This window comes from Hyperoodon ampullatus (genome assembly GCF_949752795.1).
Source record: "Hyperoodon ampullatus genome assembly, chromosome: 11".
NCBI classification, from domain to species: Eukaryota; Metazoa; Chordata; class Mammalia; order Artiodactyla; family Ziphiidae; genus Hyperoodon; species Hyperoodon ampullatus.
The window spans coordinates 102,012,878-102,038,831 of NC_136924.1; the positions used below are offsets into that span (position 1 = coordinate 102,012,878).

Genomic DNA, 25,954 nt, shown 5'->3' on the forward strand with positions numbered 1-25,954 from the left:
CACAATTTGTATGGAAACACAAAAGACCCCGAATAGCCAAAGCAATCTTGAGAACGAAAAATGGAGCTGGAGGAATCAGGCTCCCTGACTTCAGACTATACTACAAAGCTGCAGTAATCAAGACAGTATGGTACTGGCACAGAAACAGAAAGATAGATCAATGGAACAGGATAGAAAGCCCAGAGATAAACCCACGGACATATGGTCACCTTATCTTTGATAAAGGAGGCAGGAATGTACAGTGGAGAAAGGACAGTCTCTTCAATAAGTGGTGTTGGGAAAACTGGACAGGGACATGTAAAAGTATGAGATTCGATCACTCCCTAACACCATACACAAAAATAAGCTCAAAATGGATTAAAGACCTAAATGTAAGGCCAGACACTATCAAACTCTTAGAGGACAACATAGGCAGAACACTCTATGACATAAATCACAGCAAGATCCTTTTTGACCCACCTCCTAGAGAAATGGAAATAAAGACAAAAATAAACACATGGGACCTAATGAAACTTAAAAGCTTTTGCACAGCAAAGGAAACCATAAACAAGACCAAAAGACAACCCTCAGAATGGGAGAAAATATTTGCAAATGAAGCAACTGACAAAGGATTAATCTCCAAAATTTATAAGCAGCTCATGCAGCTCAATAACAAAAAAACAAACAACCCAATCCAAAAATGGGCAGAAGACCTAAATAGACATTTCTCCACAGAAGATATACAGACTGCCAACAAACACATGAAAGGATGCTCAACATCTTTACTAATTAGAGAAATGCAAATCAAAACTACAATGAGATATCATCTCACACCAGTCAGAATGGCCATCATCAAAAAATCTAGAAACAATAAATGCTGGAGAGGGTGTGGAAAAAAGGGAACACTCTTGCACTGCTGGTGGGAATGTGAATTGGTACAGCCACTATGGAGAACGGTATGGAGGTTCCTTAAAAAACTACAAATAGAACTACCATATGACCCTGCAATCCCACTACTGGGCATATACCCTGAGAAAACCATAATTCAAAAAGAGACATGTACCAAAATGTTCATAGCAGCCCTATTTACAATAGCCCGGAGATGGAAACAACCTAAGTGTCCATCATTGGATGAATGGGTAAAGAAGATGTGGCACATACATACAATGGAATATTACTCAGCCATAAAAAGAAATGAAATTGAACTATTTGTAATGAGGTGGATGGACCTAGAGTCTGTCATACAGAGTGAAGTAAGTCAGAAAGAGAAAGACAAATACTGTATGCTGACACATATATATGGAATTTAAGAAAAAAAAAGGTCATGAAGAACATAGGGGTAAGACAGGAATAAAGACACAGACCTACTAGAGAATGGACTTGAGGATATGGGGAGGGGGAAGGGTAAGCTGTGACAAAGTGAAAGAGCGGCATGGACATATATACACTACCAAACGTAAGGTAGATAGCTAGTGGGAAGCAGCCGCATAGCACAGGGAGATCAGCTCGGTGCTTTGTGACCGCCTGGAGGGGTGGGATAGGGAGGGTGGGAGGGAGACGCAAAAGGGAGGGGATATGGGAACATATGTATACATATAACTGATTAAATTTGTGATAAAGCAAAAAATAAAAAAATAAAAAAAAAAAAATGATGCGGCAAAAACAGTTCTAAGAAGAAAGTTTTGATAAATGCCTACCTCAAGAAAAAAGTAAAGTCTCAAATACACAAACCAACTTTACACCTCAAGGAACCAGTTAAAGAAGAACATAAAAAGCCCACAGTTATAAGGAAGGAAATAAAGATCATAACAAAAATAAATGAAACGGAAACTAAAAAGAATTAGAAAAGATCAATGAAACCAAGAGGTGATTCTTTGAAAAGATGAACAAAACTGACAGACCTTTAGCTAGACTCAAAAGAAAAAACAGGACTCCAATAAATAAAATCAGAAGTGAACACTAGATGCTACAACTGGTGCCAGAGAGATACAAAGGATCATAAGAGACTACTGAGAACAGTTAACATTGCCAACAAACTGGACAACCTAGAAGAAATGGATAAATTCCTAGAAACATACAACTTACCAAGACTGAATCATGATGAAATAGAAAACCATAACAGATTAATTACTAGTAAGGAGATTGAATTAGTCATCAAGAAAACCTTCCTACAAACAAAAGTCCAGGACCAGTCCAGGAATATACAATGCAGAAATGACAGTCTCTTCAATAAATGGTTTTGGAAAAACTGGACCACTGGGGCTTCCCTGGTGATGCAGTGGTTAAGAATCTGCCTTGCAACACAGGGAATACAGGATTGATCCCTGGTCAGGGAATTCTAGATCCCACATGCATGCTGCAACTGAGAGTTCACATGCCACAACTAAGGAGCCCACTGGCTGCAACTAAGACCTGGTGCAACCAAAAATAAAAAATAAAAAAACTGGACCACTGCTTCACCCCATACACAAAAATTAACTCAAAATGACATACAGACTTGAATGTAACACCTGAAAACATAAAACTCCTGGAAGAAAACATAGGCAGTAAGCTCCTTGACATCTGTCTTGGCGATGGTTTTTTGGATCTTACTACAAAGACAAAAGCCACAAAAGCAGAAATAAACAAGTGGGCCTACAGCAAATGAAATAGCTTTTGCACAGCAAAGGAAACTATACACAATGAAAAGACAACCTACTGATTGGGGGAAGATATTTGCAAATCATATACCTAATAAAGTCTTAATACCCGAAACAGGTAAAGAACTTACACAAGTCAATAGCAAAAAAACCCCCAAAAAACAAAGAAAACCACCAAACCCCAAACAATTCGATTAAAAAATGGAGGACCTTGGGACTTCCCTTGTGGCGCAGCGGTTACGAATCCACCTGCCAATGCAGGGGACACGAGTTTGATCCCTGGTCCGGATAGATCCCACTTGCCACGGAACAAATAAGCCCATGTGCCACAACTATTGAGCCTGTGTTCTAGAGCCCACGAGCCACAACTACTGAGCCCACGTGCCACAACTACTGAAGCCCATGTGCCTAGAGCCTGTGCTCTGCAACAAGAGAAACCATGGCAATGAGAAGTCCGTGCACCACAACGAAGAGTAGCCCCTGCTCACCGCAACTAGAGAAAGCCCGTGTGCAGCAACGAAGACCCAACGCAGCCAATAAATAAACTAATTTATTTTTTAAAAAAAGGAGGACCTGAATAGGCATTTTTCCCAAGAAGACATAGAAAAGATGCTCAATGTCAAATCAAAACCACAATGAGATACCACATCATACCTGTCAGAATGGCTAGTATCAAAAAGACAAGAGCTAACCAGTGTTGGCGAGGATGTGGATTAGAGCAAAACCTCATGCACTGTTGGTGGGAATGTAAGTTGGTGCAGCCACTATGAAGATGTCTCAAAAAACGAAAAATAGAACTACCATATGATCCAGGAATTCCATTTCTGGGTATTTATCTGAAGAAAACAAAAACTAATTATAATAAAAGATACATGTACACCCATGTTCATAGCAAGATGTATAATAGTCAAGATATGGAAGCAGCCTAAGTGCCCATCACTAGATGGATAAAGAAGAGTTGGTGCACACACAATGGAGTAATGTTTAGCCATTAAAAAAAAAGCATGAAATCCTGCCATCTGCCACAACATGAGTGGGCCTAGAGGGCATTATGCTAAGTGAAATAAGTCAGAGAAAGACAAGCACAGTATGAGCCCTTTTATATGTGTAATCTCTAAAGAAAAAAGCTCATTAGATAGAACAGATTGTTGGTCACGGGAGGCAGAGTGTTGGTGGGGAATTGAGAGAACTGGGCTATGTTGGTCTGTCTGTTTAGTTTAAATGAATAGAATAAAAGTTTTAAATAGTAACTGGTAAAAATCGAAGGATGAAACATTTTGTTTCCTCTTTATGTTTTATTTTGAATATGAAAATAATTGATGAGAAAAGAAGAATTTGGTCAATAAATGAGCAGAAATACTAGTATTAGAGTAACAAGTAATGAAACAGTGGATCTAGACAAAGCTTTCCTCAACCAAGCTTCCAGGAGACTGCTGAGTCCTAATGCCCTGATGTAAGGGTCAGCTAACTTTCTGTAAAGGGCCCTGGAGGCCATGCAGGGCTGTGCATGGCCTCCAGGGCCCTTTACAGAAAGTTAGCGCTCTGTGTGTGTGTGTGTGTGTGTGTGTGTCTGTGTGTGTGTGTGCTGTAGTTTTTGCTCGGCCCTAAAGCATCCAATTACATGTGTTGAATTAACTTCTGTTCCATATATATTTACACGTAGTACTAGGTATATACCTTGGAATTATTGAGAAAACAATCACATAAATAATTTTCTCTACAGTTTACTTCTATCTTGGAACTGTGTTTGATCTTGAGGTATAGGAACTTTATAATGGAAGGATCAGATAAACATGAATGGAATTTAACACCACAGAAGAAAAGGTAGCCATATATTGTGTCTGCTGAGGTGATGAAAAAGGGAGTACAAGCATCACCTGTGTAATAACATTGCCAAGAAACACACTCGTTTGTCTGGTCAAAGGCCCTCAATAGAACTACCACAGGGCACATTAACACTGTGATGAGAATGCCACTTGCTAAATCCGGAACGTGGGAAATTCTACCAAGACAAAATGACCAATTTCTCCATCAGATAAATTGGAGAGGACACTGTTACACATTCCACTAAATTTAAGAGACATACCAACCAAATGCATTGTCTGGACCTTTTTGGATTTGATTTGAACAAACCAACTTAAAATTATTGAACAAGTGGGTAAGTTTGACCTTGACTCAGTATTTGATGTTAAATATTAAATAAATCATTTTATGTTCCTGAAATTCGTACAGAAGAGCAGAGGGCCAAGTAGCCAAGATCATTTTAAAAATTGATATGTTCGGGCCACTCATTCTACCAGATAACACAATAAAAGCTGCCGTGAATGTGGGAGAGTGTTACTGGCGTGGAGATGGGTAGTGAGACCTGGCAGTGGACAGCCAGGAACAGACCTGGTTCCTCACCAGGCGCTGCCAGCACCATTGCCGCCTGATGGACTAAAGGCCAAAAGCTTTTTGAAGAAAACATAGGTGAGGGTGTTTAAGATGCTGGGACGGAAAGAATTTAAGTAACAAAAGCACAAACTGCAAGGGAAGGAGATTGATATATTTGATGACATTAATTGTTTAAAATTTACAAATGACTAAAACACCTTAAACAAAGTGAAAAGACAAATCAGTTATGGAAGAAGATAGTTTTAACAAAGTCTTCTCCTCCACATTATTTAAAAGCACTTCTCCAAATCAGTTAGAAATCCAACAACCCACAGGGAAAAAAAGGCAAAGTATGTAAGTAGGGTATTCACAGAAGAGGATAATAAACATGAAAATACGTTGTGTCATTCCAATCAGTCAAAGGCAAACAGAAACATCAGAATTCCACGTCATATGTATCAGGTTAGAAAAAATGCTAAACATTTACCCCTCGATGTGAGAGTGAGGTAGCTCGCATCACTTGTGAAGGAGTAGCTCTGAGCCTTTAAAGGCTCCACAGAGCACCTGGCAGGTCCCTGCTGCCGTGGACCCTGGAGGGCTCACCCGTGCTTGGGGAGGCGCGTCTTTCGAAAGGGTGGTTCTTACGATGCAAAGAATAAGAGTCCTAACGTTACTTGGTATGTGGATATTCGTTAATTTAGTTATACTTTTCTTTAAGCTTGAAATCATTCTCTTAGTTAAAAATCAGTTTTGAAAGTTGTTTATAGCAAAGTGCCTCTGATTAATTAAAGCAGATACAGATTCTCTTACACTTAAAAGTTTATTTATAAATGAGCATGAAGTAGGAACAGAGGGAGCTTGGTGAGAGCACGCTGTCTGCAGGTTCAGGGCTGTGTCGTGCTGCCACCGGGCCCCTTCCCGGGCCTCTCTCTCCGTCGCTGGGTCTTGCCTTCTGTTGGTGTTCTGCATTCCTTGCCTCTCTTCCGCCCTGCTGGCACGAGGGCCGGGCAGGCCAGCAGTGCAGTGTCAAGTATGTTCCTTGTGGCCTCAGCTGGGAGCCAGAAAATGCCCTCCCTCTTCCAGCTCCTGGCCCGTCCAGCTGGCTTCTTCCCTCACTCGCAGGAGCCCTCCTCCTGCACTGGCGAGGGTGCGCCAGCTGCCACGGGTAGGGTGGCCGCCAAGCAGGGACAGCTGGTGCGAGAGCTGCGATGGGCTTGTACCGTCCTGGGTGCGTTTGGGTTGAGGTCTGGTCCTAAAAAGGGGATGTTGTCTTCTTGCTGGAAAGTTAGGCAGGGCTTGGGGTTGTCAGAGAGGGTGACCCTCAGTCAGTGCTCTGCTTTTCCCTGTCCCTGTACTTCTGCTTTCCTTCTCTCTTGGTCTTCCCCGTCCCCGTCCAGGGCCGCCTTCCTCCCTCACCTCCCGACCTGAACTTGGTAAGACTAAGAGGAAGTGGGTCCACAAAGCATTGCATCTCTAGCACCATCCGAATTAGCAAAGAGAGGACTCAAAGGGAGCAGAAGGCAACGTTTGGTGATTTGTTTCCTTCTCTCAGAACAGACGTCTGCCCCTCTGGAGCCCCAGACGCACCTGTGCTTTGTGTTCATGCAGATCGCGCCAAGAGAAGGAAGCTCAGGGAAGAGAGGGCCTGGCTGCTGGCTCAGGGCAAGGCGCTCCCGCCCGAGCTGTCCCACTTGGACCCTCACTCCCCGCCGCGGGAAGAGAAGAGGACGAGAGACCCGTGAGTGTTGGGTGGCCCCAAGCCTGCCTCAGCGTGTCGGGGAGCGGGGGGGCGTGGCCAGTGCTCGTGAGCCCCTTCCGCTGCTGTCTGACTTGTTGGGTTATTATTCTTTAGATCACAGAAGTACTTACTAGAGTAGAGTAAAACCTCGGAAAGAGTGTGCTGTTCAATCACGAACATTACAGAATCATAAATGAGTTCCAACCATCATTTTGTAGATGAAAAAGATGGTAGTCCTCTTTGGCTAAAGTATGCTGACCCTCACCCTCATCGTATTTTCAGGAGCGTTCTCGGTGTTACAGACTTCCCTTAACAAAGATTTATTGGGACTGTTCCAAATCTGGGTGCAAGAGAGCTGTGTGTCAGGTTGCATCAAGAGCACCGAGGAGAGAAGGTGGTCTCAGTTACCGTTAATTTCTTATTTTCTGATTTACAGCTTTGAGCTGGACGATGATTTCACTGCCATGTACAAAGGTCAGTTCCCACGCTCAGCTCCCACGTTCTGGTTAAGCATGTGCCCACATCGGTGTGTTAACCCAGCTCTCCTCTTTGGCCCTCAGTTCTGGACGTGGTGAAGGCTCACAAGGATTCCTGGCCCTTTTTGGAACCAGTGGATGAATCGTATGCCCCTAACTATTACCAGATTATTAAGGTAGAGGTGGCCTTGTCAGCTGTACGCGACTGTGGTGTGTGCACCTTTAGTGATCTGTGTTGTTGTGTGTAAGTTCATCTGCTACCCCTCAGGGGCCAGGGTTGCTGGGCGCACCCCAGGCTTCTGAGCAGCTCCTGACGGTGTGATTGCTCTGCCTTGCAGGAACAGCGGGATGCTGTGTTCTCCAGCATGTGGTAATTAACGTGTCCTGTTGTAGGTCCCCATGGACATTTCAAGCATGGAGAAGAAACTGAATGGAGGTTTGTACTGTACCAAGGAGGAGTTTGTGACTGACATGAAGACTATGTTCAGGAATTGTCGGAAATACAACGGGGAAAGTAGTGGTAAGTGCACGAGGGGGTTGCTGTGGACGCACACTGGTGCACCAGGAGGACCAAGAGTAACACGCCTCCTCTTTTAGAAACACACCTTCTAGAGATTCACACCTTTCTCGGGGACCACAAAGAGAATGTGTGTTAACGCTGTGGGATGGGCGTGCCGGGCCCTGTCCCGTCCCACACGACCAGAGGGGCAGCGGTGGCTGATGGCCCAGGTCCTCGTCTTCCCCCAGGCCCGCCTGGCTCTGGTTCTCCTCAGCCTCCACCGTCAGCCACCTTTGCATCACAGAGCAGACCTCTGATGACACAGCCCGTGTCGCGCCAGGTGCTGAAACTTGAGCTCACAATGCCTTCTTTTTTTTACTAGACAGATTCAGTGATTGTACTTAATGTTTCTGCAGTTCGGCCTTAAAGAATTCAATTTTTACTGGTTTGGGGTACTGGGCTCACTGTCCCAGCCACACAGGCTGGAGGCCAGAAATCCGTGTTCTGGTTTCTTGTCCCGGTCTCGTGTCCGTAGCCCTACAACGTAGGAAGCACTGCAGCCCAGGCAGTCGCGCAGTTGAGCCCGGGGCTGCCTCGTTGCGTGTTTGTGGGCGGAGGTCTGGGGGCCTGCCCAACGGGGCTCAGGCCTCGGTCCCCCGCAGAGTACACCAAGATGTCGGACAACCTGGAGAGGTGCTTCCACCGCGCGATGCTGAAGCATTTTCCTGGTGAGGATGGGGACACGGACGAAGAATTCTGGGTCAGAGAGGAGGAGAAGCGGGAGAAGAGGCGTGGTCGGGCTGCACGCAGCCACGTGTGCACCCGCTCCCGGGACTCGGAGGCACCCGGCCGGAAGCAGCAGCCCGCGGAGAACGGAGGGAAGTCGCTGCCCCCTGGGCGCCGCGCTGCATCCTCTGGGGCCGGTGAGAGCAGCGGCTCTGCACAGCCCTCTGGCGAGGTGGGCACACCGAACAGCGGTGGCCTCCCTGGACCCCTGCATTACAGTGGAGCCGGCCAGGCACCCCTCTCAAGCCAGCTGGTGAGGAGCGGCTTTGTCCTGTTGTGGTTTCCCCTGGTTGGGGGCTGGGGGGCGGGGCGTGAATCCTTCTCAATCAGATCCTCTTCCAAAATGGTGTTACTGCTTATGGATGCTCTCTTCTCCCCGTCTGCCCTTCCTCTATGCTTCCTTTGTTTTAAATCCTTCTTTTTTGAAATCATTTGAACCACACATTCTCAACACGGGCATTAACCCCTCTTAAGTCAAAGGCACAGAGGTACATACAGTGTGTAAGTGACCCCTTCACGAGGGGAGCAGTTGGGGAGAACACTGGCGGAGGCGGCTCTGGGGAGAGACAAGGACGGGAAGCCCCTGCTCTGGCCCCTCTTGTGGTGAGTGTGTGCTCGGAGCAGGAGGCGGCCTTGTCCTCCAGCAGGACATTCGTCTTCCGGATGCGAAGGGTGTGCTTCTTCTCTTCTTCTTCTTGCCTTTGCTCCATGCCCTCCAGAGGCCAGCAGGACAGGGAACGTTTTGTCCTCTCCGAGGGGCGGATCCTGCCACCATCCGTGTCTCCTCTGGAGCCCCAGATCCGCACCCCGGTGGGCCTGGACAGCAGCCCCAGCCTTTAGCAGTGCAGGTAAGCAAACGGCTCAGCATGCACAGGTGCAAAGGTGCGTTTCAGAAATACAGTCTCTCCCCAGGTTAAATTGGACTTGTAATTTCCCATTACCTTGTGGTAAGCACATCTTCTCTTTTCTTGTCACCAGCCTCCAGCTGGAATTAACCACCACCGAGGCCCCCCTGACGAGAAGCCAGTGTGCGGGGGGCTAGCGCCCCTTGCTGACATGGGATCGCGTCCTGGACCCTCACTGCTTGGGCAGATGAGCGGCCCCAGCCAGGAGGGGACTGTGTATCCCCCAGCTCATTTCCAGCCGGGCTTTATCCCTCCCAGGCACGGGGGGGCTCCGGCCCGACCCCCAGCCTTTCCTGAGAGTTCAGAAATCCCTCCCAGCCACATGTACCGATCCTACAAGTACCTGAGTCGAGTACACTCTGCAGTCTGGAATGGGAATCACGGTGCTACAAATCCAGGACCCTTGGGGCCAGATGAGAAGCCCCCCATGGGGCCAGGACCCTCTCACCAGCCTCGCACTCTGGGTCACATGATAGATTCCCGAGTGATGAGAGCACCCCTCCCCCCAAACCAGTGGCCAGAACAATCAGGCTTCCTACCTCACGGAGTTCCTTCTTCGGGGTACATGCGACCACCCTGTAAACCTGGCGGACATCGGTTCCAGCCCCCTCCAGCACCAACGCAAGGTTCTTTCTTTGGAGCACCGGCCCAGGCCCTGCGGGGAATGCAGGGTGGGGACTCCATGCTGGACAGCCCAGAGATGCTCGCCATGCAGCAGCTCTCCTCGCGGGGGTGCCCGCCAGGCATGCCTTACCGCCCCCGCCAGCCCGTGCCGCCCCCCGTGCCTGGCCCTTTCCCCCCAGTGGGCGTGGCGGCCCCCAAGCCTGCCTTGGGGGACCATGGGCGGACACAGGACAGCAGGGAAACACTGGAGCCTGAGAACGGCCGAGGTAATTCCCAGCCTCACCTTCATCTGCCCTTTGGCTCTCTAAGCTGTTAATTAAGGACTCACCTTTTTTTTTTTTTTTTAACATCTTTATTGGAGTATAATTGCTTTACAATGGTGTGTTAGTTTCCGCTGTATAACAGAGTGAATCAGCTGTACGTATACATATGTCCCAATATCCCCTCTCTCTTGCGTCTCCCTCCCAAACTCCCTATCCCACCCCTCTAGGTGGACAGAAGCACCGAGCTGATCTCCCTGTGCTATGCGGCTGCTTCCCACTAGCTATCTGTTTTACATTTGGTAGTGTGTATATGTCCATGCGATTCTCTCACTTCGTCCCAGCTTCCCCTTCCCCCTCCCTGTGTCCTCAAGTCCATTCTCTGTCTGTGTCTTCGTTCCTGTCCTGCCCCTAGGTTCTTCAGAACCTTTTTTTTTTTTAAGAGTCCATATATATGTGTTAGCATACAGTATTTGTTTTTCTCTTTCTGACTTACTTCACTCTGTATGACAGACTCTAGGTACATCCACTTTACTACAAATAACTCAATTTCGTTTCTTTTTATGGCTGAGTAACATTCCACTGTATATATGTGCCACATCTTCTTTATCCATTCATCTGTGGATGAACGCTTAGGTTGCTTCCATGTGCTGGCTATTGTAAACAGTACTGCAGTGAAGATTGTGGTACGTGACTGTTTTTGAATTATGGTTTTCTCAGGGTATATGCCCAGCAGTGGGATTGCTGGGCTGTATGGTAGTTCTGTTTTTAGTTTTTTAAGGAACCTCCCTACTCTTCTCCCTAGTGGCTGTATCACTTTACGTTCCCAACAACAGTGCAGGAGGGTTCCCTTTTCTCCACACCCTCTCCAGCATTTATTGTTGGTAGATTTTTTTGATGATGGCCACTCTGACCGGTGTGAGGTGATACTCATTGTAGTTTTGATGTGTATTTCTCAAGTGATTAGTGATGTTGAGCACCTTTCATGTGTTTGTTAGCAATCTGTATATCTTCTTTGGAGAAATGTCTATTTAGGTCTTCTGCCCATTTTTGGGTTGGGTTGTTTGTTTTTTTGATATTGAGTTGCTTGTATATTTTGGAGATTAATCCTTTGTCAGTTGCTTCATTTGTAAATAGTTTCTCCTATTCTGAGGGTTGTCTTTTCATCTTGTTTATGGTTTCCTTTGCAGTGCAAAAGCTTTGAAGTTTCATTAGGTCCCATTTGTTTATTTTTGTTTTTATTTCCATTTCTCTAGGAGGTGAGTCAAAAAGGATCTTGCTGTGATTTATGTCATAGAGTGTTCTGCCTGTGGTTTCCTCTAAGAGTTTTATAGTGTCTGGTCTAAAATTTAGATCTCTAATCCATTTAGAGTTTATTTTTGTGTATGGTGTTATGGAGTGTTCTAATTTCATTCTTTTATGTGTAGCTTTCCAGTTTTCCCAGCACCACTTACTGAAGAGACTGTCTTTTCTCCATTGTATATCCTTAGCTCCTTTGTCATAGATGAGTTAGCCATAGGTATGTAGGTTTACCTCTGGGCTTTCTATCCTGTTCCATTGATCTATCTTTCTGTTTTTGTGCCAGTACCATACTGTCTTGATTACTGTAGCTTTGTAGTATAGTCTGAAGTCAGGAAGCCTGATTCCTCCAGCTCCGTTTTTCTTTCACAAGATTGCTTTGGCTGTTCGGGCCCTTTTGTGCTTCCGTACAAATTGTGAAATTTTTTGTTCTAGTTGTGTGAAAAATGCCATTGGTAGTTTGCTAGGGATTGCATTGAATCTGTAGATTGCTTTGGGTAGTATAGTCATTTTCACAATGTTGATTCTTCCAGTCCAAGAACATGGTATATCTCTCCATCTGTTTGTATCATCCATAATTTCTTTCATAAGGTCTTTTGTCTCCTTAGGTAGGTTTATTCCTAGGTATTTTATTCTTTTTGTTGCAGTGATAAATGAAAGTGTTTCCTTAATTTCTCTGTCAGATTTTTCATCATTAGTGTATAGGGATGCAAGAGATTTCTGTGCATTAATTTTGTATCCTGCTACTTTACCAGATTCATTGATTAGCTCTAGTAGTTTTCTGGTAGCATCTTTAGGATTCTCTATGTACAGTATCATATCATCTGCAGACAGTGACAGTTTTACTTGTTCTTTTCCGATTTGGATTCCTTTTTCTTTTTCTCCTCTGATTTCTGTGGCTAAAACTTCCAAAAGTATGTTCAGTAATGGTGAGAGTGGACAACCTTGTCTTGTTCCTGACCTTAGAGGAAATGGTTTCAGTTTTTCACCATTGAGAACTATGATGGCTGTGGGTTTGTCATATATGGCCTTTATTATGTTGAGGTAAGTTCCCTCTATGCCTACTTTCTGGAGAGTTTTTATCATAAATGGGTGTTGAATTTTGTCAAAAGCTTTTTCTGCATCTTTTTCTGATCATATGGCTTTTATCCTTCAATTTGTTAATATAGTGTATCCCACTGATTGATTTGCATATACTGAAGAATCCTTGCATTCCTGGGAGAAACCCCACTTGATCATGGTGTATGATCCTTTTAATGTGTTGTTGGATTCTGTTTGCTAGTATTTTGTTGAGGACGTTTGCAGCTATGTTCATCAGAGATTCTGGCCTGTAGTTTTCTTTTTTTGTGACATCTTTGTCTGGTTTTGGTATCAGGGTGATGGTGGCCTTGTAAAATGAGTTTGGGAGTGTTCCTCCATCTGTTATATTTAGGAAGAGTTTGATAAGATAGGTGTTAGCTCTTCTCTGAAAGTTTGATAGAATTCACCTGTGAAGCCATCTGGTCCTGGGCTTTTCTTTGATGGAAGATTTTTAATCACAGTTTCAATTTCAGTGCTTGCGATTGGTCTGTTTATATTTTCTATTTCTTCCTGATTCAGTCTTGGCAGGTTGTGCTTTTCTAAGAATTTGTCCACTTCTTCCAGGTTGTCCATTTTATTGGCATATAGTTGCTTGCAGTAATCTCTCATGATCCTTTGTATTTCTGCAGTGACAGTTGTTACTTCTCCTTTTTCATTTCTAATTCTATTGATTTGAGTCTTCTTCCTTTTTTTCTTGATGAGTCTGGCTAATGGTTTATCAATTTTGTTTATCTTCTCAAAGAACCAGCTTCTAGTTTTATTGATCTTTGCTATCGTTTCCTTCATTTCTTTTTCATTTATTTCTGATCTGAGCTTTATGATTTCTTTCCTTCTGCTAACTTTGGGGTTTTTTTGTTCTTCTTTCTCGGATTGCTTTAGGTGTAAGGTTAGGTTGTTTATTTGAGATTTTTCTTGTTTCTTGAGGTAGGATTGTATTGCTCTAAACTTCCCTCTTACAACTGCTTTTGCTGCATCCCATAGGGTTTGCGTCGTCGTGTTTTCATTGTCATTTGTTTCTGGATATTTTTTGATTTCCTCTTTGATTTCTTCATTGATCTCTTGGTTATTTAGTAGCATATTGTTTAGCCTCCGTGTGTTTGTGTTTGTATATTTTACAGGTTTTTTCCTGTAATTGATATCTAGTCTCATAGAGTTGTGGTCGGAAAAGATGCGTGATATGATTTCAGTTTTCTTAAGCTTACTGAGGCTTGATTTGTGTCGCAAGATATGATCTATCCTGGAGAATGTTCCATGAGCACTTGAGAAGAAACTGTATTCTGTTGTTTTTGGATGAAGTGTCCTATAAATAGCAATTAAGTCCATCTTGTTTAATGTGTCGTTTAAAGCTTGTGTTTCCTTATTAGGTGATAGTGGGGTGTTAAAAAGTCCCCTACTATGATTGTGTTACTGTCAGTTTCCCCTTTTATGGCTGTTAGCATTTGCCTTATGTATTGAGGTGCTCCTATGTTGGGTACATAAAACTTACAATTGTTATATCTTCTTCTTGGATTGATCCCTTGATCATTATGTAGTGTCCTTCTTTGTCTCTTGTAGTAGTCTTTATTTTAAAGAGTATTTTGTCTGATATGAGAATTGCTGCTCCAGCTTTCTTTTGATTTCCATCTGCGTGGAATATCTTTTTCCATCCCCTCACTTTCAGTCTGTATGTGTCCCTAGGTCTGAAGTGGGTCTTTTGTAGACAGCTTATACACAGGTCTTGTTTTTGTATCCATTCTGCCAGTCTGTGTCTTTTGGTTGGAGCATTTAGTCCATTTACATTTAAGGTAATTATTAATATGTATGTTCCTATTACCATTTTCTTAATTGTTTTGGGTTTGTTATTGCAGGTCTTTTTCTTCTCTTGTGTTTCCTGCCTAGAGAAGTTCCTTTAGCATTTGTTGTAAAGCTGGTTTGGTGGTGCTGCATTCTCTTAGCTTTTGCTTGTCCACAAAGGTTTTAATTTCTCCATTGAATCTGAATGAGATCCCTTGCTGGGTATAGTAATCTTGGTTGTAGGTTTTTCCCTTTCATCCCTTTAAATGTGCCCTTCCACTCCCTTCTGGCTTGCAGACTTTCTGCTGTAAGATCAGCTGTTAACCTTATGAGGATTCCCTTGTATGTTATTTGTTGCTTTTCCCTTGCTGCTTTCAGTATTTTTTTCTTTGTATTTAATTTTTGATGGTTTGATTAATATGTGTCTTGGCATGTTTCTCCTTGGATTTATCCTGTGTGGGACTCTTTGAGCTTCCTGGACTTGATTGACTATTTCCTTTCCCATATTAGGGACATTTTCAACTATAATCTCTTCAAATATTTTCTCAGTCCCTTTTTCTCTTCTTCTGGGACCCCTATAATTCGAATGTTGGTGTGTTTAATGTTGTCCCAGAGGTCTCTGAGACTGTCCTCCATTCTTTTCATTCTTTTTTCTTTATTCTGCTCTTTGGTAGTTATTTCCACTATTTCATCTTCCAGGTCACTTATCCGTTCTTGTGCCTCAGTTATTCTGCTATTGATTCCTTCTAGAGAATATTTAATTTCATTTATTGTGCTGTTCATCACTGTTTGTTTGCTCTTTAGTTCTTCTAGGTCCTTGTTAAACGTTTCTTGTATATTCTCCATTCCAGTTCCAAGATTTTGGATCATCTTTACTATCATTACTCTGAATTCCTTTTCAGGTAGACTGGTTATTTCCTCTTCATTTGTTTGGTCTGGTGGGTTTTTACTTTGCTCCTTCATCTGCTGCATATTTCTCTGTCTTCTCATTTTGCTTAACTTATTGTGTTTGGGGTCCCCTTTTTGCGGGCTGCAGTTTCGTAGTTCCCATTGTTTTTGGTATCTTCTCCCAGTGGGTGAGGTTGGTTCGGTGGGTTGTGTAGGCTTCCTGGTTGAGGGGACTGGTGCCTGTGTTCTGGTGGTTGAGGGTGGATCTTGTTTTCTGGTGGGCAGGACTGCGTCCGGTGGTGTGTTTTGGGGTGTCTGTGACCTTATTATGATTTTAGGCAGCGTCTCTGCTAATGGGTGGGGTTGTGTTCCTGTCTTGCTAGTTGTTTGGTAGGGGGTGTCCAGCACTGGAGCTTTTTGGTTGTTGAGTGGAGCTGGGTCTTAGCGTTGAGATGGAGCTCTCTGGGAGAGCTCTTGCCAGTGGATACTACTTGGGGCCGGGAGGTCTGGTGGTCCAGTGTCCTGAATCTGGCTCTCCCACCTCAGAGGCTCAGGCCTGACAGCTGGCCAGAGCACCAAGACCCTGTCAGCCACACGGCTTTTGGGAAGTCTAACGTCTTCTGCCAGCATTCAGTAGTTATTCTGCACAAGTTGTTCCACACTTAGATGTATTTTTTGATATATTTGTGGAGAGGAAGGTGATCTCCATGTCTTACTCCTCTGCCGTCTTGAAGGTCCTCTCTCTTTACACCTCCTGTTGCTAGAGGGGATCCACATTTCACCTGGACAGGAGATAAATCTGGCAATCTCACTTCACACCTAGCCCATCCACCTTTTTTCCCTTTGTGCTTATTAGTCTGTTTCACTTGCGCATAGTGGGCCCCATGCAGCGTCCTTGCCACCGGCCCTTCAGACCAGAGTTCCTCGTGAAATGGCTGAGCCGACACTTCAGTTCAGGACGTGCGCTGAAGCTCCTCACAGCACACTCAACTCAAGATGACTCACCTTTTAACACAGACTGTTGTACAAAATGTAGACTCGCCTCCAGCCTCTTGTTCTTTAATTACGCTGGGTTGAGCCAGTCATGGTCCAGAAGGATTTCTGTGATGATCATCACTGCACAGGTGCAGTGCTTACTGTACCAGGCACTCTTTTTGAGACTTTTACCCATACTGACCCTCGGAATTCTCAGAGCAAGCCTTTCAGGGAGCTGTTATCATCCTCGTTTTTATAGATAGAAATTCCAAGGCACGAAGATGGTTATTTGCCTTCATCTAGTTCTGGGGACAGGGTGGTTGGGTGGGTCCTGGGATTTGAACCAGACGCACCGGGTCCAGCGTTTGTGTCCTCAACCCCTGCATTATCCAGCCCCACTTAAAAATTGCTGTCCTGAAAGTTACCCATGGGAAATACATTCCAGCCTTTTACTTAAGGTCCAGTTCTCTTCATTCTTCTCTCCTCGGGTGCATATCTGTGCCTGCTGAGAATGAAGAGTAGTTAGTGAGACCAGCAAATCTTGAAGGGGTTTCTCAAAAATGCCATTTAAGAGAGTAAACCTAAAACTGCAGGAGAAAGGCGACAGGACTCCTTTGTGTGATTAATGCTTGTTTCCGGGATAGACGTCTAGCCTGTGTTGCATGTGAGAGAGTGGGGGACACCTGGACTTCTGCAAGATATGATGACAGTTCCATGTAAAGTTGGGGGTGGACCTAGAACTCAAACTTCCATTTAGTGTTTCTTTGGAGGAAAGCCCCGTCCCGTGAATACCAGCTTCAGCAAAATTTTCCAGTAATGATTTCAGACGTGTCTGGAATTCAGAGCTTTGGAGGAAAAGTCCCAGGACCAAACCTTGGAGCAGTCTGTCTGTGTTGCCATGGATTTTGTTTGTTTTGTTTGCATTTTATTACCTTAATGAAGTGTAGTTGATTTACAGTGTTGTATTCATTTCTGCTGTTCAGCAGCAGTGATTCAGTTACACATGTAAATACATTCTTTCCCATGATGGTTTATCACAGGATATAGAATATAGTTCTCTGTGCTCTACAGTAGGACCTTGTTGTTCATCTGTCCTGTATGTAATAATTTGCATCTGCTAATCCCAAACTCCCAACCCATCCATCCCCCACTTCCCCTCCCGCTTGGCAGCCACATCTGTTCTCTAAGCCTGTGACTGTTTCGTAGATAAGGTTATTTGTGTCGTATTTTAGGTTCCACATATAAGTGATATCATGTGGTATTTGTCTTTCTCTGACTTAGTGTGACAATCTCTATGTCCATCCATGTTGCTGCAAATGCCATTATTTCATTCTTTTTATGGCTGAGTAGTATTCCATTGTGTATATGTACCACATCTTCTTTAGCCGTTCATCTGTTGATGGACATTTAGGTTGCTTCCATGACCTGGCTATTGTAAATAGTGCTGCAGTGAACATTGGGGTGCATGTGTCTTTTCGAACTATGGTTTCCTCCAGATATATGCCCAGGAGTGGGATTGCAGGATCATACGTTAACTTTATTTTTAGTTTTTTAAGGAACCTTCATTCCGTTCTCTATAGTGGCTGCATCAATTTACATTCCCACCAACAGTGTAGGAGGGTTCTCTTTTCCCCACATCCTGTCCAACATTTATTATTGGTAGACCTCTTTAATGATGGCCATTCAGACTAGTGTGAGGTGATACCTCGTTGTAGTTTGGATTTGCATTTCTCTAATGATTAGTGATGATGAGCATCTTTTCATGTGCCTGTTGACCATCTGTATGTCTTCATTGGAGAAATGTCTATTTATGTCTTGTACCCATTTTTTGATTGGTTTGTTTTTATGTTGAGTTGTATGAGCTGTTTGTATATTTGGAAATTGAGCCCTTGTTGGTCGCATAATTTGCAAGTATTTTCTCCCAATCCATAGGTTGTCTTTTCGTTTTGTTTATGGTTTCCTTTGCTGTACAAAAGTTTGTAAGTTTCATTAGGTCCCACTTGTTTATTGTTTGTTTTTGTGTGCGATGTTGCCATGTTTTATGTTGACTGAATGATGAAAAGTGCACATTTTCATTATCATTGTATAGCTTGTACCTTTGATCTTTAAAGCCAGCGTTAGTTCATCAGGAGCCTGCGATCCTAGTTGATCTTAAAAGTCATGAATTCTTGATCTTGTCCTTAAGCTCTCACCAGAATCGTACTGTGACCACCTCTGGGCAACTCTGCCCTACCTCAGAGATCATAATAATAAGACGTGTTTATGGCTAAACACAACAACAAGGGAAAGAATTCTGCGTTTGTAATTAAGCCTTTGAGTCTAGTAATTTAGTCTGATTGTTATTCAATTTCTGTAATGTGCCGAAGATGCCTTCTGAGTGTTAACACCCTCGGCATCTTGTTTTCAAGATGTCCAGACAAGATGTGTACTTTCATTCAGCAAATACTGATTGAGCCCCGTTTTGTGTGAATGACTGAGTGTGTGGTGGGGAACAGAACCTAGCCCCTACTCCCTTGCAGCGGGTGTCCTGATGCCAGAGGTTGGGTTCCAGCATTCCTGGTGTCCTCGTGCCGGGTCCCTCTTTCTCACTGTCAGGGTACAGCCTCCCAACCAGGCCTGCAGTTCCAGCGCCAGTGCACCCTCCATCCTGTTTCACACACATGTCCTCGGAGTCGGGCACACGGATCGCACCCCCTTGCTAGTCTGGAAGGGATTGCGAGGCCTCTGGCAGACCTTGCAGGGGCTGCAGAGCCTTAGCCCTGGTCTGGGTTGGGGGAATCAGGGTGTCGCCACGGGGGCCCCATGTCCACATTGTCTGACTGCCCGTCGTATGCTGGGGTTTCAGCTCCCAAGGTGCAACTTTGTCTCCATTTTTCTTGCAGCAGATCCCTTGCCTGGGCTCGAGGAGAAACCAGCCAGTGTTGGTGCTTTGGAGGGGGCGTTCCTCAAGCAGCTACCTCACCCCGTGCCCCCGCTGCAGGCCGACTGTGCCAGGCGGAGCTCGCCCCAGGGAAGGGATTCGGATGGCCCAGAGCTTAGGCGCGAGTCCTCAGAGCCTGGAGACAGCTGCCCACTGAGCACGGGCAGGGGCACCTGGCTCTCGGGGAGCGGCTTCGCAGGCCCAGCCGCCCAGGGGTGCGCCCTAGCTGACCCGGGGGCGCTGCCTGAAAATGGACTGAGGGTGGAAGCCTCTCCGTGTGGGTCTGAGGGCAAGGGCAGGGCGCCACCGGAGGCCATGCCGCCTGCCGAGCCCGCCTGCCCCCCTCTGTACGCGCCTGGCCTGGAGTACCCTGGCTCCACAGCACGGTACCACGTCGGCCCAGGCCTGCAGGCTGTGGGCCCCGTGATGGGGGGCAAGCCCTCAGCCCCGCACCCTCAGCCTTTTCCCCCTCGGGCGTTTCGGTCCCACGACCCTCATTCTGGAGTCTTCCCCCGGTACCGCCCCCATCAGGGAATGAGGTACCCCTACCAGCCGCCACCCCAGCCTTCGTACCATCACTACCCGCGGACTCCTTATTACTCGTGTCCACAGGGCTTTTCAGACTGGCAGAGACACCTCCCTGCCCCGGGAAGCCCGAGCGGGCCGCCGCCGGCTCAGCCTGCCCCTGCCAGGCCCCTCTTCCTCGACAAGAGCCCTGGGGCCGGGCTGCAGGGCTGCGAGGCACTGAGCGCTGCCTTAACTTCCCCCGCGCGGGTGGACGCCGTGGTCGCCAAGACAGCTGACGGGCAGAATCCCGGCCCAGAGGAGAAGCAGGATGAGTCTATGGAGAGGCCAGAGAGTCCCAAAGAATTTTTAGATCTGGACAACCACAATGCAGCTACCAAGCGGCAGAGTTCACTGTCAGCCAGCGAGTATCTGTACGGAACGCCTCCTGCGCCGCTGAGCTCGGGGGTGGGCTTCGGTTCGTCTGCTTACCCCCCGCACGGAGTGATGCTGCACGCGGGGCCTCCGTACCCATCGCAGAGGCCGGCCGGGCATTTCCAGCCCAGGGCTTACTCCTCCCCCACGGCTGCTCACCCGCCTCATCGCCCAGTGGTGGCCCAGCCCAATGGCCTGTCCCCCGAGTGCCCCCTCTACCGCTACCCAGAAGAGGGCCTGGGCCACTTGCAGGCTGTGATGATGGAGCAGATGGGCCCTGGAAGTGGGGTGAGGGTGCCTCTCCAGGAGGTGTACAGGCCGCCCGGGTAAGGCTGCACAGAGTGCTGTTTTCTGGGGAGAAAAAGAGTAGATGGTAGTTTTACAAAGAAAGACGGCCTTGGGAACGAAGGTGGTGTGCGGGGTCTGGACGCGGGAAGGGCGTGTGGGTCATGGGTGCGGGGGACTTACTGGGAAGGCGCTAGCTTTGCAGTCCAGTCTTGTCTGTGGTGGCTTTTTCCCTCGTGAACGTGAATTGGCATTTAAGTGACGGTGCAGTTAGATTTTGGACACCTGATGGCCAGCGTTTGGGAGCTGTAGGCAGAGGCTCTCACCCGGGTGAAGGGGTCTCAGACCTGGGGTGGGCGGTCACAGGTGGTGTCCCGGGCTTACTCCTTGGCTCTCCTTTCTTCCTCTAACACTGAATGAAAAAACTAGGTTTATCCAGAACTAGGGCAAGTCACATGACTGTCCCCATGAGAATTCTAATAGACCCACCCAGGTAATCTGTCATCCAGGAAGTTTTGAAATCAAGTCTTGAAAAAGCCTCACCATAAAACCAGCATCCTCTACCTAAAGTACCCTCCTAGGCCAGCCTCAGCCGACCTGCCCGCATTTGTTTATACCTCTCTGAACACCTGTTGTGTTTCATGTCTTGTCTTTGTCCTCCCGGAGCACAGCCCCAGGCCGTTACCTCAGCTGGTCTGATGGAGGCCTTGTTTGATTTCTTCAGTTGTCCGCAGAGTGTCCTTGTAGCCCTGTTTCTTTTTGATTTTTTTCCCCATTCAGGATCCATTCGAGGTTCATGGATCTACGTTTGGTTGCTGTGCCTGCGTAGTCTCTTAATTTACAACACTGGCTTTGCTTTCTTTGTTTTTCAAAGACCGGAGGCCAGTTCTGCTGTCAGAGTGCCCCAGACCCTGGATTCTTCTCATTGTTTCCTCATGTTCAGAGTCACATTGAACACCTCTGTCAGGAGTCCTGCACAGGTGGTGTCGGGCGTGTCTCACCCGCCACACCTGGCAGCACCTGTGTCAGTGTCCAGTGTTGATCCCCTGGGTAGTCAAGGCAGGGTCTGTGTGAGACTTTTCACAATTAAAGGTTTTTTCCTTTGCACCGAGTCTGTCTTTGCTCATTCTTAACCGTCCCTTACTTACGTCTCTAGGCTGCAGATGCACCCGGCCCAGTCCCGGCCCTCGTTCCCAAAGACGCCGGCGCCAGCCGCGCCGCAGGAGGGGCTGCCACTACATGAGCCCCCAACGCTTCCTCTCGATCAGGTCAGAGTGATGAAATGTCAGAGCTCTTCTTATTCTTCCAGGCGGCAGGAAGTAAGGACTTGAGTTTGTTGCCGTCGATGCAGGGACTGTCCCCCGGAAAGGGCTTTGTGTCCTGTGGGTGGCCGGGGAGGGCCCGGCCCAAGCACTCCAGCTGACGGGGCCTCGGAAGCAGCTTCCCTCCCGTACTGGCGAGTCCCTTTTTCCTATTCTTACGGCACCAGCTGTTTGGGGATTATTTAAACTTCCTTTTCCCAGACTGGCTGCCAGCATTTCTTGGATACGATCCCTTGTCTGTTTTACCCTCCTCACCTACTTCATCTGGGAGAGGCTGGTCCACGGTGCTGGGCGCCGTGCCCGGAGCTGCCCGTGCGGGCTCTCTCTCCCCTGGCCCGACCCAGCTTCCCTGGAGGCAGGAGTCCTCGGCCGCTACAGGGCTGAGCTGTGAGTCGGGCATTCCAGGATTCGGAGCCCGCACTCTGGCAGAACTGGCTGACGGAGCCAAATCAGGCTGTTTCCCCAGATGGAGAGGAATGCTTGTGCGTGCAGTTCCTCGGCGTAATTGTGTTAACGGTTAACACATGTTAATTTTGTTTAAATTGTCTTTATTTTGCTTCCCTCAGAGCTAGTCCAAGGAGGAGACAAGCCCCAGGGAAACAGAAAGCTGCATATGACGAGGGTGGAGAACGGGGAGGAGGGGGGCGCGGCCCCGCCCCCCCTCCCATCATTGGCATCACTTCCTGCGTCCCAGAGCCCGGACGCCCCTTCTTACCGACGCACCTGCTCGCGAGGTCCTGGGCGAGAGTGGAGACCAGATGGGCTGGACTCTGGTGGCTTTTCCAGACCCTGAGACTCTGGTTCAGGGAAGATCATCCTGACCTGGGGGGGCGGTGCTGGTGGGCTGTCATGGCAGCTGCACTCAGGTATAAGTTTGGGGAAGGGACTACTTGTGTTGGATGTGTTTGGAGCTGGGTCCAGTTTACAGAGTTTTCATGTTGCCTTTAAGATGATTTCTGTCGTTGGTGGTGAATGTATTGTTCGTAAAGCCTGCAGGGCGGGTGGTGGGGGTGGAGTCTGGCCGGTGGGCCCGCAGCCCTGCTTACCCTCCTCTGTTTACAGCCCTGGCCCACTCACATTTGGGAGCTGGAGGAGAGGGCAGGCAAGGCCGCCGTGTTTCCTCTAACGGGCTCTTCCTGTCAGCCTGAGGGGCAGCCCCCTGGCCTGGCGCCCAGGTCCTGGTCCAGCACAGCAGCGCCCCTCCTGGTTGGCCAGCTGCCCCACCAGGTAGTTGTAAACCAATATCAGGGGCATTTGCTCGTTAGAAGGTGAGGTGACCCGTCCCCGTCACAGCCCTGCCGGGACTGTGGTCTAGAAGACGCCACAAGCTTCCTGGCACGAATCACAGTTTGTGGCAGTGACTACTCAGGTTTGTATATGTTTAGTATCAATAAAGAAGCTGCACAGTTTTTAATAGGAAAATGTATTCTATAGATTTACAGCTTGAATTTAGGAATATTTCAGTATATATAGTTTTTATTCATTTTATGTGAATCATAGTAAAATAAGTCATGGTGATTTAAAATAGCTATCAAGAACAAGTTCTTGAAATCACTTGTCTGTCTGTGATAGGAAACAGTTTTACAGTATTAAGTTACTTTATTACAGTTTTAGAAGCCAACGACACTGGATTCTCCCTGTTTATTAGCATTCTTTGATTTTAGCTGAGATGCCACCAAAGTTAGGACTCATACGTTTTAAACTTTTGAATATCCCACAAAGGAAAAAAGAAAAAAACAACAACTAAGGAAGATGCCCTCAAGTTACAGGTTTCTGTAGAGAATAGTATATTTTTCAAGCATGCCTTTGGGATAGTAGAAAGGCTTCCATAAAACATTGGTTGGTTGATTTGCACTTGTTTCTTATAAATTCAACTGTGTGAGAGGCCAAGAGAACCTTGCCTCCAGTCCTAGCGTCCTTGATGAAGCTGGAATAAACCTGCGCTTTCAGTAGGAAAAGAAACAAGTTGGAAACATCCCTGTTGTCCACGTGGAACCCAGGCACCAGCTCCAAACACGTGGATGCTGACCTGCGGGGCTCATGAGGCTTGGGCAGGTTGAGCCCTGGGAACGCGGACGCCTCCCAGACATGCTGCACAGAAACATGCATTTTTCCTTACCAGACTAAAATTTGGCGTGCTTTTAGATGGAGTGAGTTTGGGGGCTGTGTTCTTATTGGATCCTGGTTCTTGTTAGAACCCTGTCACTGGTGTGATGTGGTTCAGGGTGGGGAGGTCAGTGTCGCCCCTCGGGAAGGACGGGGTAGGGTTGCGGGCAGGTCCAGGTTGGCCCCCGAGCTGTGAAGGACCGTGCCCAGGACACTCTGCTTCCCTGCGTGTCTGTGCGCCAGCCGGGAGGGGAGACCACAGCTTTGTGCAGCTGGTCTGGGCCCAGAGCCTTCTCCCTGCCGGCCTTGAAGCTGCTTTGGGTGCGAGGCTGTGGACACCCCTGCCTTGAGCCGAACCAGCCCGGGGCAGGGCCAGGAGGGACCATAGCGATTCTGCCCTCTCCTTCCGCCTGGGGGCCTCGGGGCCTCGGGTCGCCCTGCTCCCCCCCCGCAGCCCCTCCCCCGTCACCCGCTGCCCCAGGAGCTGTGGACAGGACAGGAGCCTCCCTTCTGGGTGAGTGGACACTGAGGGGGTGCGGAGGGAGTGGAGCCCCACGTGCTTACTGTGGTGAGCCTGCTGCATCCCTTGGCCGGTAGGGCCGTCCCCGGCCGGGCCCCTGCGCTCCGCCCAGCTGGAACGCGGCCTGGGAGGAGGTCCCAGAGGGGCCTTCCCCGGGACCACTGCGGCCTGTCAGGGGCCGGGAGGACTTCACGTCCACCGCTGACCTTGGTTAGAAACTGTCTCCCCAGGACCCAGGGAAATAAAAGATCCAGAGAGAAAAGTAGAGCCTTTTGGAAGGTGTCTGGCCTGGGGTTTTTTCCCCCTCAGAGTCTGTCCATTTAAAATTAGTTCTTGGCTAAAGTTTATTACAGTAAAAACATAGGAAGACTAAGTAAGGACAGGCACACAGGATCCTGTTCATAACACTTTTCTCATCCCACCTTTTAAAAGTGAAACTAAAGCTGCTGAGCCCTTGCAGGGGGTAGGGGTGGGGGACACACTAGCCTGTTGTCAGCAGGACGCCCTACCTGGGGCCCCGGGTGCCTCTGAACAGGAAAATTTTCATGTTGCTTGAAAGCCTTCGGCCCTCAGCCAGCCTGGCCCACAGAGCCTGGCAGTGTTCTTGTGACTGGGCGTCCAGGTCTCTGTCGCGCGGGTTATCTGCTGGGTCATCACTTGTCTTAGTTCCTGCCCGGTCCGGGAGTGGGCTGCGTGCTGTCCAGGACAGCCAGCGTCACCTGGGCTGAGCTTTTTTCTCACTTTTTAAAGGAAGTTCCAATCTACAGCTACACACTGCTCTCAAGTCCTGGTTTGAAATTTCCCGTGAAACCCTAACCCAATCGCCCCGAGGCAGGGACCGTCACAGAACGGCGGCCTCCAGGGCGCTCAGAGTCCAGCTGAAGGACTGGGATGCCCACCTCAGACATCGGGTCGTGTGGGAGTTGGGGCTGTCGGGCCACGGCTGCCGGGGTGCAGGGTCCCCAGCCCGGGGCTGAGCCCGTGACTGGACTCTCCCAGGACACGGGCCTTCCCTGCCCTGCGTCCTCTCGTGTGAGGCTGGCTGCTCCTCGTGCCCACTGCTTCGCAGGCCCTCGCCGAGCGGTCCGTCAGCGGGCTGCCTGCCCACTGGTCTCTCCCTCCTTCTGCCCTGGGGCCTGATGGAGAAATGCCTCAAACCAGCTGACTGTCCTGTGGTTTTGAAAAGGGTAGGTGGGCTTGGGAGTGAGTTACTGAACGCTGCCCCCCTCCCCAGCTGGGGCTCATGCCCGGCTCCTCTGCTGCAGAAGCCTGTGAGCTTTCCTGGCCAGTACTGGAAAGGGGAATGCTATTTATTTTTATAGTGTGTATATTTTGTCTGGTCTGCTGATTCCCTGTTTCACTGAGAGCCACACTTACCTCAGTAGTTAGTTCTATACTGTGTGTTGGATAATTTTTTAAAAACGTTTTAAAAAGCTTTTTGATCCTTGGAGGTCTGTAGAGTTATTTCCATATGAACTGGTTATTTTGTATAAAGTACATTCTTAAAATAGCAAGGTGATACGTGTGAGTTGTGTGTGTCCTGTGTCACTTTCATCATCGGGGCAAGC

General features: G+C 47.6%; 1 protein-coding gene across 1 annotated transcript in view; it reads left to right on the forward strand.

Moving 5' to 3' along the window:
• Window positions 1-23,657, forward strand: part of CECR2 (CECR2 histone acetyl-lysine reader) — a gene marked incomplete at its 5' end in the record, with an annotated part of 165,438 nt that extends 141,781 nt beyond the window's left edge. The window contains 10 exon segments of the mRNA XM_079715567.1: window positions 6,600-6,729; window positions 7,166-7,203; window positions 7,290-7,381; window positions 7,599-7,725; window positions 8,367-8,743; window positions 9,210-9,338; window positions 9,469-10,285; window positions 19,177-20,479; window positions 21,595-21,706; window positions 22,327-23,657. Coding sequence (XP_079571693.1) covers window positions 6,600-6,729; window positions 7,166-7,203; window positions 7,290-7,381; window positions 7,599-7,725; window positions 8,367-8,743; window positions 9,210-9,338; window positions 9,469-10,285; window positions 19,177-20,479; window positions 21,595-21,706; window positions 22,327-22,332 — 3,131 coding nt within the window. The 3' untranslated portion in view covers window positions 22,333-23,657.
• Window positions 23,658-25,954: the final 2,297 nt, after the last annotated feature.